General features: G+C 31.7%; 2 protein-coding genes across 2 annotated transcripts; both read left to right on the plus strand.

Moving 5' to 3' along the window:
* Nucleotides 1-4,030: 4,030 nt before the first annotated feature.
* On the plus strand, nucleotides 4,031-10,795 carry LOC100814863 (serine/threonine protein phosphatase 2A 57 kDa regulatory subunit B' theta isoform). The gene is made up of 4 exons (XM_003555107.5): nucleotides 4,031-4,159; nucleotides 4,480-4,590; nucleotides 4,838-6,350; nucleotides 10,061-10,795. Exons 3-4 carry the CDS (start codon nucleotides 5,133-5,135, stop codon nucleotides 10,412-10,414), a joined length of 1,572 nt encoding a protein of 523 aa, XP_003555155.1. The 5' UTR covers nucleotides 4,031-4,159; nucleotides 4,480-4,590; nucleotides 4,838-5,132; the 3' UTR covers nucleotides 10,415-10,795.
* A 1,326-nt stretch (nucleotides 10,796-12,121) lies between these two features.
* On the plus strand, nucleotides 12,122-12,760 carry LOC102660040 (putative pentatricopeptide repeat-containing protein At5g37570). The gene has a single exon (XM_006605064.1). The coding sequence runs from the start codon at nucleotides 12,122-12,124 to the stop codon at nucleotides 12,758-12,760; it is 639 nt and encodes a 212-aa protein (XP_006605127.1).
* Nucleotides 12,761-14,258: the final 1,498 nt, after the last annotated feature.

The raw sequence follows: 14,258 nt of genomic DNA on the forward strand, positions 1-14,258 counted from the left end.
TCCCCAAACAAATGGATTCATGCTCTATTCACCCCTTTTTTTTATGTGTAATAATTTTTTGGAGCTACCTAGAGATCAGTTTTGGAAAAATGAGTTGACCTCCTGGATTTGCTAGGTGATTCTTCTTTCAATTTCGAGCATTTTGACATATTATGGACCTCAAACGGACATTCCCATCAAAAGTTATACCCGTTTGAAGTTAAAAAAAATTTCGGTAAAAAAACATTTTGTCATTACGAATGGCGGGACCCGCCACGTGGACAGTGTCTCGCCATCTTCAGGCGAGTCCACCTGATACTGCCACGTGTCCAACTCGCCAACTCCATTGACGAGTTCCCTCCGAAAACAACTTTCCTCTAGAAAATTTTTTTGAAACAACCCAATAAGTTTATAAAAGGAGCGGCCTAAACTCGTCAATTTGACGAAGTGTGTCCAGCTAGAACTACAATATTTGTGAATTGTGATTTGTGACAGAGTCACACGCACACACGAGGAGTGACGCCATATAAGACCCACCCAACAATGGATGGCCACTAGCTAGAGGCTGCTACCGAATCCAAGAAAAAGGCCACGTCATCTGCTTCTAATTTCAATTAATTAATCACACAGGGATTATACAAAAAAAAGAAGGAAAAGTCTAAGTTCTGCCATATATCTATTTATATTTTAGTACAAATCTCATGTATGTTTTATTGAAGAAATTTTCATTTGAGTTGGATATATTTCCTCCGTCAAAAAAAATATATTTTTAATTTTTTTATAAACTAAGTAGAAATAGAAAAATAAAAAAATAAAAATTTTATAAAATTAATCTTATATCATGATTAATTTATTTATAATTTTTTATTTATAATTAATATTAAAAGGAATATAAATATAAAAATATAATTAATGTTATATTTAAAAATTAAAATAATAATTATTTTGTGACAATTTTTTTCTTTGATACAATGATTATAATTAGACATAGAAAGTAACTAATTAATAATAAAATTTTCTGAATATTTAATATAATTATATATTACGTAAAACTCAAATTTGAAATGTTTGGTGAAGCTAAGACAATTTCACGCATGTATTTATATATGTATAATTATAGATATGTAAATGTAAATATAGATAAAGAATAAAAATAGAGAGAGATGTTTTTAATTTTCAACTTTGGGGAACCACTAGGTATCATTCTCCTAGTTTGGACGGCCCGGATTCTCATCCACCAGCCGTGCGTGTGAGAACTAAGGAGCACAATATATTTGTGAATCTGTTATTAGCTAAGGAATGAATGACCTATCAACAGAGGTATGTGTGAAAGTGAGTTAAAAAAGCGAGTTAATTTATTCACTTTTGTTTAGTGAGCTGAATAATACGTGTATGTTTGGATAATTGTTCAAAAAATATTTTTGAGTTTGATCATATTTTCGGGTATAATATTATTTTTTAAAAATATTTAATGTAATTATATTTTCATAATTTAAATTTGAGATTGCTAATTAAATTAGAATAATATTATACCGATTAATTTATGTGTTTGATGGTTTTTGAAAAGGATCCAACCATAATGCATATACATCCTATAAAAGAAATATAGAAAAATAAAAAAATGAAAATATTTAGCAACACACTAATTAATAATAATAAATTCAAAACGTAAGTCATAAAATAAAAGTAAAAATCCAAAGGACATTTATAATTAATAAAAAAACAAACTTTGAAAAAAAATTAAAAAAAGATTGGTCTAACTCGAGGTTGACTCACCTAAATTTATGAGTTACGTAAATTAAATTAAAAAAAAGTTTTAATTAGTCAGTAGGTTTCCATATTATTTCTAAATTTTTAATTATATTTTTATATTTTAATTTTTTAAATTGAGTTCATATATTAATTTTAAATTTATTATGAGATACTTATGTTAATTTATAATGAGAAATTTGTTAGATTTAATAAAATATTTTATTATATATATACACATGTAGGTATTAAGTGTTATTTTATGTTAGTTTAAATGATGTTACTATTATACATCGATTTATTTATTTTTATTTAATAGTTTCAATATTTTTTATTTTTTATTTTCAATTCATCTATTATTTTTCAAACTATAACTTAATCCTAAAATATGAATTCCTTATCTCTTGGATTGTAACCTCAATCATAATACATAATTAATATTTAATTTGTTTGTAATGTTGTTTGCTCTTCCTCAATCATCTTCCTAGTTATTTCTGAATTAAGATTCACATCTAATTAATTAACTCAGATAGGATTCACATCTACATCTACATGTATATATAATAAAACATTCTATTAAATCTAACAGATTTCTTATCACAAATAAGTATAGGAACTGATTATAAATTTAAAATTAATATAGATATTTAATTAAAAATAAAATAGAGACATATGATTAAAAATTGTAATAATATGATAACCTATGGAAAAGACAAACAAACTGAACTTTTGAAAGCTTATCTAGCACGTGAGTTAGATTGGTACAAGTTGGAGGTCATTTTGACACTAACTCCCAAGCTAGAGATTACATTGACATTTCTACGTTGGATAAAGAATTTTTAATATGATCTTTTAAGTAATAAAAAAAATATTTTATATTTTTAGTAAAATAAGGTTTATTATTGAAAGATCTTTATTTTTTCATTTATCCAATATCAAAACAATATTGGCTAACTTTATTTCATTTTTGTATGAATAATTTAAATTTATATAACTCTTTTTAATAATATTCTTAAATAAAATAGATAACATCATAAATATTTTTTCAAGGTACTTAATTAATTTACCATTTTAGCTGATATTTTCTTTATGAAACATTTGTGTGCACATTTTCTTATATACCGATGAAAAGTATTGTACAAGGATATAATATTATATATTTTTTTTTATAAAAGAACCATGGAAAATTAATACAGTAACGGTATGTGTTAAGAATTTTTTTTTTAAAAAATTAAAGTGTCCAATGAAATCCATAACTGACAATTTCTTATATACTGTGTGAACATTTTTATACTTCTGAAAATTTTAAAAATATAAATATAAAAAATACTTAAGAAATATGTTTAATATATTATATAAAATAAGTATGATAAATTAATTTCACAAAAATTAAATTTAAAAGAAAAAAAGACTAAAATAAAAAATTTCATCCTTTAAAAAAGTGGAGTTTAAATAATTTATTTGAGAATACAAATGATTAAGATTAATAAATACATTTAATGTAAAAAATTTAAAAATAAACATATGTAACTAAAATTTGAATAAAAAATAATAATAAAAATTAGTTTAAACGGTCTTTAGAAAAATAAAAGGGATATTTTCAGCTATGTACTCATATTTTAAAGAAAAAATATAATAAAAATTAATGTTACCTTAAAAAATGATAATTCCTATTCAATTTATTATTTGAAATTATATTTTTATATATACTTTTAATATATTCTTACAAATTTTATATAACATTTTAAAGGTGATTACAGACCAATGATATGATCAAGATTTTAGAAAAGTGTACACGTAGGACCACAAAATATTTATTTACTTTTAAAAAAGTAGGTAGACTAGAAGTGCTAAATATATTATATTAAAATTAAAATGATGGTATGGAAAATTGAACTTGATTTAATTTTCTGTTTTCAACTTTTTACTACTCATATTTTTCCTTACACTTTTATATATTTTTCCCTGTCTGTTATCTCAAATTCATTTTTAAAAAATAATTTTATAAAATAATTTTAAAACTAAAACTAAAAAATACAATCAATCATATACTATTATTTTTCTTTATGTGAACCATAAATATATTTCAATTGATACACATGACCATTATTACAGTAATATTTTTTAATAAAATATTTTCTTTTTGTTTATTAGACTTTGTGCAGTAAAGATGTTCTTGTAAAATTGGACTTGAATTTTTCAAACAAGATCTTAAATTTAATTTTTTTGAATGAAAAATATGATTAAAATAGAGTATTTTAAAAACAAAGTCAAGTTCTTAATAATAATAAATTATTAGACTTTGTTGGTAGAACAACTCCTTCCTTAACTCTAGTATAAAAAAGAAAGAAAAGAAGTGTTTCGACTTTCGAGACTGAATGGGTGAAATCTGTACGACGGTTTTTTTTTTTCAAAGGAGAGAAAGAAAAAGGTAATATCAACAACAACACCATTAACAGTTTTTTTTTTTTGTAGCAAAACCTCAATAACAGCAACAACTTCGCGCAGAAACTGCTTTGCCTTTCCACTCAGTTCATTCAGCAGCAAGACATTATTCTCTGTCTCAATTTCCACTTTCGTTATACTATACCATCCCTCTCCTTCATTCTTAAAAATTCTTTTGCTTTTTCCTCCTTTTATTTTTCCACCTTTTCAAGTTTAAGATTTTTCTCTCTCTTCCTCTGCAACCCACTTTTTTTTTTTCAAAAAAACTCGATTGCTAATGTAACGTGTTTGCTCGAAACTTTGAAGGGCACTGTTGCTGAGGATTTTATATGGGCCATTTCGATCAGACCCAGATTCTGTTTCTGTCTGATCCAACTATATTTTCAACTGAAATTTTCATATAAGGAGGACGAGAAGGTAACTGTTTGTTATACTATTCATATTGTTGTTGAATAGACAGGTCAAAGTTGTCAGCTACTTTGAAACACATTTATAATTTTTTTTTTGTATCAATTAAAAGTTTAGGACTATTTTTTCTGTTTTGTTTCTTACAACAAGCTTTAAGGTACTTTGGTTTTGTATGTTGTAAGAGGGAAATTTTGTGCAGTTTGTTTCATTGGGAATTTTGGTGCAATTTTGAACTTGAGATGTGCTTGTATTCCAGATTTTCCCTCAATTGAAGCAGGGTGGATGCTTCTGCTTGTGGCTTCTCTCAATTGGAATGGCTTGTTAATAAGTTTAGGAAAGATCAGTGTTTTTTTTATTGGAACGATAGAAGTGGAGTTCTAGGGTTTTTGTTTCTCTTGGCTGTCATTTTTGCTTGAGTTCAACTTATGGGAACTGGGATATCTTGCCACTAGAGATTGTTGTTTTGTTTGATTTGAAGGGCTTTAGCCAAGTAGTGTGCTCTGGAAGTGAAGTGCATGAGAAGGGTTTTTGTGTTGCACCGATTTTAAGTCATGATCAAACAGATATTAAATAGGCTCCAACGGAAACCCTCCAAATCAGTGGAAAATCATGAAGGAGGGGGAGCGATAACATCCCCTTCAACTACTTCTACCAGTTCAAGAAGCAGTGATTTAGCACGTTTCCATTATGGAAACTCAACCGCTTCGCCTCTTTCAGGCCTTAATTCTAATTCATTTCCTGGATTAAATCATGGTGACAAGTTTCCCCATGCTGTGAATTCAAAGCTTAATGGGAGTTTGGCAGCTTCCTCGTATGAAGCCTTGCCAAGTTTTAAAGATGTTCCAAATTCAGAGAAGCAGAACTTGTTTATAAGAAAGGTGCAAATGTGTTGTTTTGTGTTTGACTTCACTGACCCTACAAAGAACCTCAAAGAGAAGGACATTAAGCGGCAAACATTAGTTGAACTTGTGGATTATGTTTCTTCTGCTAATAGCAAGTTTACAGAAATAATGATGCAAGAAATTGTGAAAATGGTATCTGTAAATTTGTTCCGGACGTGGACCTCCCCCCTCCGTGAAAACAAAGTTCTAGAAGCCTTTGATGTGGAAGATGAAGAACCTTTGATGGACCCTGCATGGCCTCACTTTCAAATTGTATATGAACTCCTTCTAAGGTTTGTCGCATCACCTGAGACTGATGCAAAATTAGCAAAAAGATATGTCGATCATTCATTTGTTCTCAAACTATTAGACCTATTTGATTCAGAAGATCCCAGGGAGCGGGATTACTTGAAGACAGTTCTTCATCGTATATATGGGAAATTTATGGTGCACCGACCCTTCATTAGGAAAGCAATCAACAATATATTTTATCAGTTCATTTTTGAAACTGAGAAACATAATGGGATTGCAGAGCTTTTAGAAATTTTGGGGAGTATAATCAACGGATTTGCTTTGCCACTGAAAGAAGAACACAAATTATTTCTTGCGCGAGTGCTCATTCCTCTTCATAAACCAAAATGCATACCAATTTACCATCAGCAGTTATCATACTGCATCACCCAATTTGTGGAAAAGGACTGCAAGCTTGCTGATACTGTCATCCAGGGATTACTAAAATATTGGCCTATTACAAACAGTTCCAAGGAGGTTATGTTTCTAGGTGAGCTGGAGGAAATCTTAGAAGTAACTCAACCTGCAGAGTTTCAACGTTGTATGGTACCATTGTTCCACCAAATAAGTCGTTGTTTGAGCAGTTCACATTTCCAGGTTTGATAACTTTTACTAGTTTTCAGTAGTTTCTACTTTCTCTTGTTATCATATATACAATTTCTCAACTGCTCAAGAAAGAACGAAAAGAAAGTTTAGCCGTTGGGGCTTATTTTTCACTTGGGGTGATGAAATTTGGTACAGAAAGTTACTTTCCATGTTCATGGGTTTAGACATAACAGATTTGCCTAAGTCAATAAACTAGAATGTCTTTGACGGTAATCTGACATTTGGGGTTAATATGACTTTTACACGGAGCAGTAGTAGAATATTATTTTGTAGTTTCTTAAATTGTTGTTTAGATACTCTCGCTTTTAATTCATAAAATGACCTTTAACTTTCATTTCTAAGAAGTTTACTTTCAAAATTGATGGAGGATGTTGGTAATTTGGACTTTCTTATGGTGTTTTGAATGTTTCTTAGACCCAAGAGATTGCACAACAAATAGCACAATTGTATGGATAACAATTATGGAATTATATCAGAATTTAAGAGTACAGAATTGCTAATGCAGGCCATTGTCCTAATAAGGAGTTTCCTCCTTCAACACTGCAGAAACAATGAAACACACATACTCCCCCTCACTGATATATTTTCCAACTATATCTATATTCCACCGATAACTGTCACATTGAAAATAACTGCCTATTTCTTCTAATGCTGAACAATAACTGCCACATATTAACTGCCTATTAATACCAAACAATAACTGCGACATTTAAAAACATAGCTGTCTCATACATAAATTGTAACTGCTTTTTTTTTCTCCCTGAAATAAACCTTCAATGGCCTATCAGTTTCACGTCCTACTCATAGTTGTTCATTTTTAACTTTACTGGTGGATTTCTAGAATGCTTGAACACATAGATTTTGGTGAAAGATCGATGGTCTGTTATTGGTGTGACTATACTTTGTCCTTACAATGCCATATTTGTGGTCATTTAGATTATCTGTTAGTCAGAATTAATGCAAGGTTTATAGTGTGGGGGTCAGGTATTCACCTAGTTTGCCCTTGAAATTCAGCATTTGACTCTTGAAAATGCAATGCTCATTAAAATTTTATGGTTTAGAATGCAGATAATAGGTTGCTATATATTTCTGCATTTAGGGATTCTCACTTAGAGAAAAGTACCCTATACATTTTGTGCATTCACCAACTTTATTACAAGCTTCGTAGACATTAAATTGTTGACTTAATGGTTAGTGACATAGTGCATATTCCTTATAAGGTTATGCAAGGTAGAATTGTTCCATTTGGTGTCTATCTTGGATAATGTGTTGTTGTGAGCTAGTGATGATTGAATTCATAGAAGGTGTAGACATTTGAAAGTAATGATAAGTTATGAGAAAAAGTTATGTTATGAAGACATAAAATCCAGCAAATACAATTTGCAGGATAAAGAAGTTGATGTCTTTAATGCTTAGCTCATGGGTTACTCTTGTTTGCTTTTATAGTTTTATTGAATTGATAGTTTACATGTCTTTTTTTTTTCCAAATTATAAGGCCTACAGTTTAGGAGAATTATTTATGAGTGATTTTCTTATCTAATGGATTAACTATCCAAACTGTTAATCTCATTACAAGCCTGAGAAATTGGTTTGTAGGCTGAACTTCAAATTAATCTTATGCACAAGGGATGTTCATATCGTCAATGTAATACAGTGTCGATTATTTTAGGAAGATGCTGGATATTATCCCTATGTGACATTGGAGTATTAGACTCCTGTGTTGACTTCTAATGGGTAACTTGTGTTGACTTCTAATAGTAATTCAGGTTAGCTATAAGTTCATCATGGGATGTGAGTGAAGTGGTGCCTTGACGGCATTAATTGCCTACTTTTTTGGTAGTAACTGTGGTGTTCACTTAGATTCTATTATGGTCTGGTTATAAGGACCTTGAATATTAGAGATGTTGTGTTTGGCAGAGATAGCACTTTTCAGTGAAGTGTACAGTGTTTTTAATTTTTGTGGAGTATATAAATAATTAAATTAAGGGGTGACCATTGTCACAATGATAAGGTTGCTTCCTCATGAGTTCTAGTTGCTGGAAATAATCTCTTCGCTTAGGGAGGGTTAGGCCATGTACATTTGATCCCTAAACAGAAAGGTGAAGCTATCGTTTATGGAATGTACTGTGGATACTTTGATTACATTGATGTTAAGTGGTTTTAGTAGCAACGTATGGTGGTAATGACAGTGAGATGATGTTTATGAAAGGTCATTTTGGTGTTCTTGGAGTATATACAGCAAAATCTCTGGTGTTCTATTATATTTTGCTAGTAAAGGGTCTTTAGTTACAAGTTTTTAGGGAGGTTTCTAATGTAATCATTCAACCATACTCATTTTGCTCTGCATGATCATACGTAGTTTGTGGAGTCAAAATATACAATAGAAACTTATTTCAAGTTTATAATAATTCTCTAACTTCAAGACATCTATTGAAAATACAACCTATGTGCTCTGTACGTATCCCATTGAGGCTACTTTCTCTTGCTAATTGCTGATGCTTTGTGCCTCTGTTGTTATCTTGTAAAGTATGTATTGTTTCTAGAGTGAGTATTTCCTCAGCTTTCTGTTTCAGTGCATGAAAAATTTGTATATGTTGTCGACTTCTTTATGGCAGTGCAGGCTCAAGATTCCCAAATTGTAAGGGAAGATGCTACTTCTTCCGCCAAAAAAATAATATACTATCATGTGTATGTATAAATTTAAAATTATATAAAAGGAAAAACAATTGGAGAACTTATAAAAAGAAATTACTATCTTTACCCCCCTTCTACATGTCTTCATAGTATGTAGTAGGGTGTGAGGAGGTAATTACTATGGGATAAATCATGCTGAGCAATGTCTACTTGACAAGCAATTTTAACTTATTATTAAAAATATGTACTCCTTTCTTTTAGCCTTATACTCTTCTCAACTTGGTATAAAATGCTTAAGAACTTATTGCATCAAAAGATGTTTAATTAAAAGAAGTGTTATTAAACGGCGGCGCTGTGGGAGCCATGGCTGATTTTTTGTTGCCAACCGCCATAGGCAATTTGTGAAGGGAGGCCCACTATGGCAGTTTCATAGGCCGCAATAGCATGCTTTTATGGCGGAACTTGGGCTTTCCGCCATATTCCACTATCCGCCATTGATAACACTGATAATTAGCCATTAGTGTTTTCTTCATTGATAGGATAAAATGCACTGAACATCCCACTATTTTGGGGCCTTGGCAAATGGATCCCTGAATATTTGATTTTTGTAATCAAATTTTCCCTAAAATTTAATTGACATCTGCATAGTTATTTTGTATACTTGCTGAATGGTCAGTTCTGAAAATTTTGATTTCTAACACAATTTTTTTGGAATAAATCACTGAATAAGTGGCTTAAAATTCAGGGTTTGAGAAGTGAATGAATAGAAGCTGCTACTGGTGCATTGTCATAAGTTGAGATGTTAATTGCTGAAATCTAGAAGTCTAGATTTTTTCATTATTAAAAATATTTATAAGCCCTTCCTGAGATACCGAGCAAAGGTTAAATTCCCAATGTGCCCACTTTATTTTTATAGAGTTGGCATTTTACATTCACTGTAAGCTTTTATGATTTTGACTCCCATTGTGATTATTACACTGCTTTGCGGTTACATTTATGGTTACCATGGTTCAGTGCTCTAGTGTCCATATTATTGTTATCTCATATGATTGCCCCTTTATTTGCAGGTAGCAGAGAGGGCTTTGTTCTTATGGAACAATGATCACATTGAGAACCTAATCAAGCAGAACTGCAAAATTATTCTTCCTATTGTATTGCCTGCTCTAGAGAAAAATGCTCGAAACCACTGGAATCAGGCAGTCCAAAGTTTGACAATAAATGTACGCAAGATCTTTGCTGATACCGATCCTGAACTCTTGGAGGAGTGCCTGCGCAAGTTCAAGGAAGATGAAGCACAAGAGAAAGCTTTGAAGTTGAAGCGAGAGGCTACATGGAAGCGCTTAGAAGAGATTGCAGCCATGAAAGCTGCAAGCAATGAACCAGTTCTTGTTTCTCCCAGAACGGCGTCTTCTTCTGGCTAGGCAATTGTGCGCAGTTGAAGCAATCCTTAATTTTTTGGCATTGCAGGGTCCAAAAAGCATGAAGGTACAAAAGGTTTTGTTTGTTCCCTTGGCCACATGATGGAGTCACAATGCGATAGGGTGCAATGTGGCTGTGTCATGGTTTTGCATGTGCAAGCATAGAATGTATATATTGAATTGGATAGAAATAAATGGGTGCCTCAGATATAGAGTCAAGACACAGTTTATTTGGAAAATTTGCTTTTGTAAAGCTGGCGTCTGCAGTTTGATGTAATTAAATTCCTGAGTATATTGAACTTGGAATCTTTTTACCCTTTTTATTTCATACTCTCATTCCACCATCTATTAAGCGATTATAAATTTATTATGTTGTTAAGCAAATTTACATACTCTCTCTTGAATAAAGACTTAAATATGTTTTAATTTCTAATAAATATTTGATTTTAGTATTTATTTTCTAATAAATTTTTATTTTGTGTTGAATTTTTAATAAAATAACACTTTTATTTTTAGTCATCGATATTTTGTTTTAGTCCATGATATTAGTGAATTTTATGTTTGTTTCTTAATAAATTAACGAATTTTGTTTTAGTCCCGATTAATAACAAATGAAAAAATGTTATCAAAGATTAAATACAAAATTCGCTAATTTATTGATGACTAAAAATAAGTACTTGGGACCAAAAATAAAATTATTTTATTAAGGACTCAACGCAAAATAAAAATATTAAGAAATAAATACAAAAATTAAATATTTATTAGATATCAAAAATATATTTAAGGTCTTAAACAAATTCCCTAGAATGTGGGCTGAAAACTCAGTGAAGTTAAGGGTTTCTCTTTGCCAAGCAACCCTCATGGAATTGAATGTGAATTTAGGTTAGTATTTAATCACATGTTATAGCCTATAATTTTGTATCTTTGTGTGTGTGTTTTATATATTTCATCGTTTGATATTAAAGCCAACTTATATATTTTATAACTATTAAACTATTAATTGTGTGAACCTTGTGACACTTTTTTAAAAATATCTTCGCTCCTATTCATGAAATTAAATTAGAGGTTATATTGTTTAAATTATTCTAATTTCAATATGTGACAAATATCGTTCCAGGGTTGTTCGGAAAATCGTGTTTCTTTTCTCCCTTGATTTCTCCTCCATTTTATTACTATTTGCAAAATTGGTTGATGGGTTTTGTTTCCCTTCCATAGATGATCAAAATGCACCTTTTTTTGTTCGGCCATTTCCCAGGCTAGGCGAGGAAGGGGTTTTTCTTCCTACACCATTCAAATCTCGTATACACCATTCAATTTTTTTTTATTAATTCAAGCATTGCCTTTTTTTTACTACTTCTTCTTCCTTCCTTTCGTTTTCAATTTCTTTTTCTTACTTTGTTGAGCTCTTCCTTCTCATGGCTCATGGTGGTTTGTTACCTGCATTGTCGCGGAGGTTTGTTACCTTCATTTCCTTTGTCGTCTTCATGATGTGTGTTGCAGTGGCAATGACAGTTTGAAGGTAAGTTTTTTTCATATCTACAAAATATTGATCTGTATAACCTATATGGATTAACAATCTGTGTCATTCCGTATAGCTCACACAAATTGCCAATCTGTATAGGCTGTATGGATTGTCAATCCGTATGAGCTATACGGTTCGCCAAACCGTATAGGCTTTCCCTTGTCATTCCTATTCCAACTTCCACTTCCATGCATTCAATCTCTCACTCCTCTCCTTTCCGTCTTCATTCAGCTGCAAGCATCACCACCCTTTTTAAAGCCTACAAGAAAGGTGAACACCTTGAACAAGTGCACGCGTGCATCATCCATTATGGCCTTGAGCAAGACCACTTCCTCGTTTCCCTCTTCATTTCCCATGCCCACTCCTTCCTTTCCACTCTCTCGTATGCCTTATCCATCTTCACCGCATTCTCTCCCCTTCCACCTTCCTCTAGAACACTCATCAAATCCCATTGCCAAAAAAAATATTTTTCCCACACCCTCTCCACCTTTGCTCACATGAAGGCACATGGGGCACTCCCCAACAGCTTCACCTACCCTTCTATCATTAAGGCTTGTCCCGACATGTACAAGGAAAGGGAGGTAAAATCACTTCATGGCTCCGCGTTCTGTTGCGACATCGACCAAGATCTCTATATGGGCACCAATTTGATAGACATGTATGGGAAATGCGAAGAGATTGCCGATGCTCATAAGGTGTTTGATGGAATGTCTGACAAGAATGTGGTTTCTTGGACTGTTGTGCTTGTTAGGTACGTTGTTGTTGGGGATGTTGTTGAGGCCAAGAAGTTGTTTGATGAGATGCCTCACATAAATATGGCTTATTAGAATGCAATGTTGCAGGGCTTTGTGAAAGTATGGGATTTGAACGATGCCAGAGGCGTGTTTGACACAATGCCTGAGAAGAATGTTATTTCTTTCACCACCATGATTGATGGGTATGCCAAAGCAGGTGACATGGCGACGGTGAGGTTCTTGTTTGATCATTATGTGGAGAAGGATGTCATTGCTTGGTCTACTTTGATATCGGATTGACAATCCGTACAACCTATACAGATCGATATTTCGTAGATATGTAAAAAACTTACTTTCGAACTATCGTTGCCACCACAACACTCACCACGAGTACGACAAAGGCAATGTAGGTAACAAACCATCGTGACAATGCAGGTAACAAACCACCATGAGCCAAGGGAAGGAGGAGCTCAACAAAGTAAGAAGAAATTGAATGGTGTAAGAAGAAATTGAAAATGGAAGGAAGGAAGGAAGAAGAAGAAGAAGAAGTAAAAAGGGCAATGTTAAAAATTGAATGGTGTATATGAGATTTGAATGATGTAGGAAGAAAAACTCGTGAGAAAGATGATGTTGTTTCGCAAAACCCATTCACAGGGCCCAGCGAATGGGCTCACTTCTTAGGCCTATTATTTAAATAAAAAAGAATTTAATATTTTAGGAATTTTGGTATATTTTGTGAAATTTTTGGACATTAGTATGTATTTATTTCAATTATTTTGAGTCTTAGCTTGAAATTTTAAATATTGTACTCTTGGTTTTTGGACTTGGAATGTTTTGTGATAATCCCTTTTGTATTAATGTTTTTTTTTTCCTAGTATATAGGATTCTCCAAAGTATTATCTGAGAGTTAAGAAATTAATTTTAGGTCCTTAAGTCATTATTAAAATTATGCATTGTATAAACAATTAATTTTTTATTATAAGCATTGTTGAGTCAAAAGGACGTTTACGTCTTAAAGACGAATCAAGACTCTTAATTATTTTGATTAGATGCAAACAAATATAAAAGTAAAATATTATGTGGTATGCATCTAATGGTTTTCAGACGATAGGTAGATAAAGTCATGATTTGTTGTTGCATGTGGTATAATCTTTAAAACTTCATTTATTACTTTGTGTCTGAAATTCTATTTGCGGAAAACATTTTCCTAAAATTTATCGAATCTATGAAGAATAAGTGAAGTCAAGATCTGAGATGTCATCTTCACTATTAAAAGGAGAACTATTCTACGCTGAACTTGCTCCAACACAAGAATGTGATTACCTGCTGCAATTTCTTATACACGCAAACCTTAAACAAAGATTTATCTGCATGAGGAAAGAACATGCATTAAATGGACTCAACGGTCCTTTCTTATCAGATGAAGATCAAATGAATATTTACCCGTTATGAGATAACGAATACTTGAAGATGAGGCCTATATATAAACCAAAAGCTTTGAAAACTGAAGTAGTTGATCTCTCGCAAACATTTCTTAGTCTTCTCCTTCAACATGACTCATTTATGTATACTCTTGTAAGATTATACAAAG

This window comes from Glycine max, chromosome 19 (genome assembly GCF_000004515.6).
Source record: "Glycine max cultivar Williams 82 chromosome 19, Glycine_max_v4.0, whole genome shotgun sequence".
In the NCBI taxonomy this organism is placed as follows: Eukaryota; Viridiplantae; Streptophyta; class Magnoliopsida; order Fabales; family Fabaceae; genus Glycine; species Glycine max.

What these genes read in the sequence shown, in the direction of transcription:
- LOC102660040 (XM_006605064.1), top strand. Translation starts at nt 12,122, where the DNA reads ATGCATTCAATCTCTCACTCCTCTCCTTTCCGTCTTCATTCAGCTGCA.
- LOC100814863 (XM_003555107.5), top strand. Translation starts at nt 5,133, where the DNA reads ATGATCAAACAGATATTAAATAGGCTCCAACGGAAACCCTCCAAATCA. An exon ending in TGAGCAGTTCACATTTCCAG is followed by an intron (nt 6,351 to 10,060) that starts GTTTGATAACTT and finishes CTTTATTTGCAG; the next exon opens with GTAGCAGAGAGGGCTTTGTT.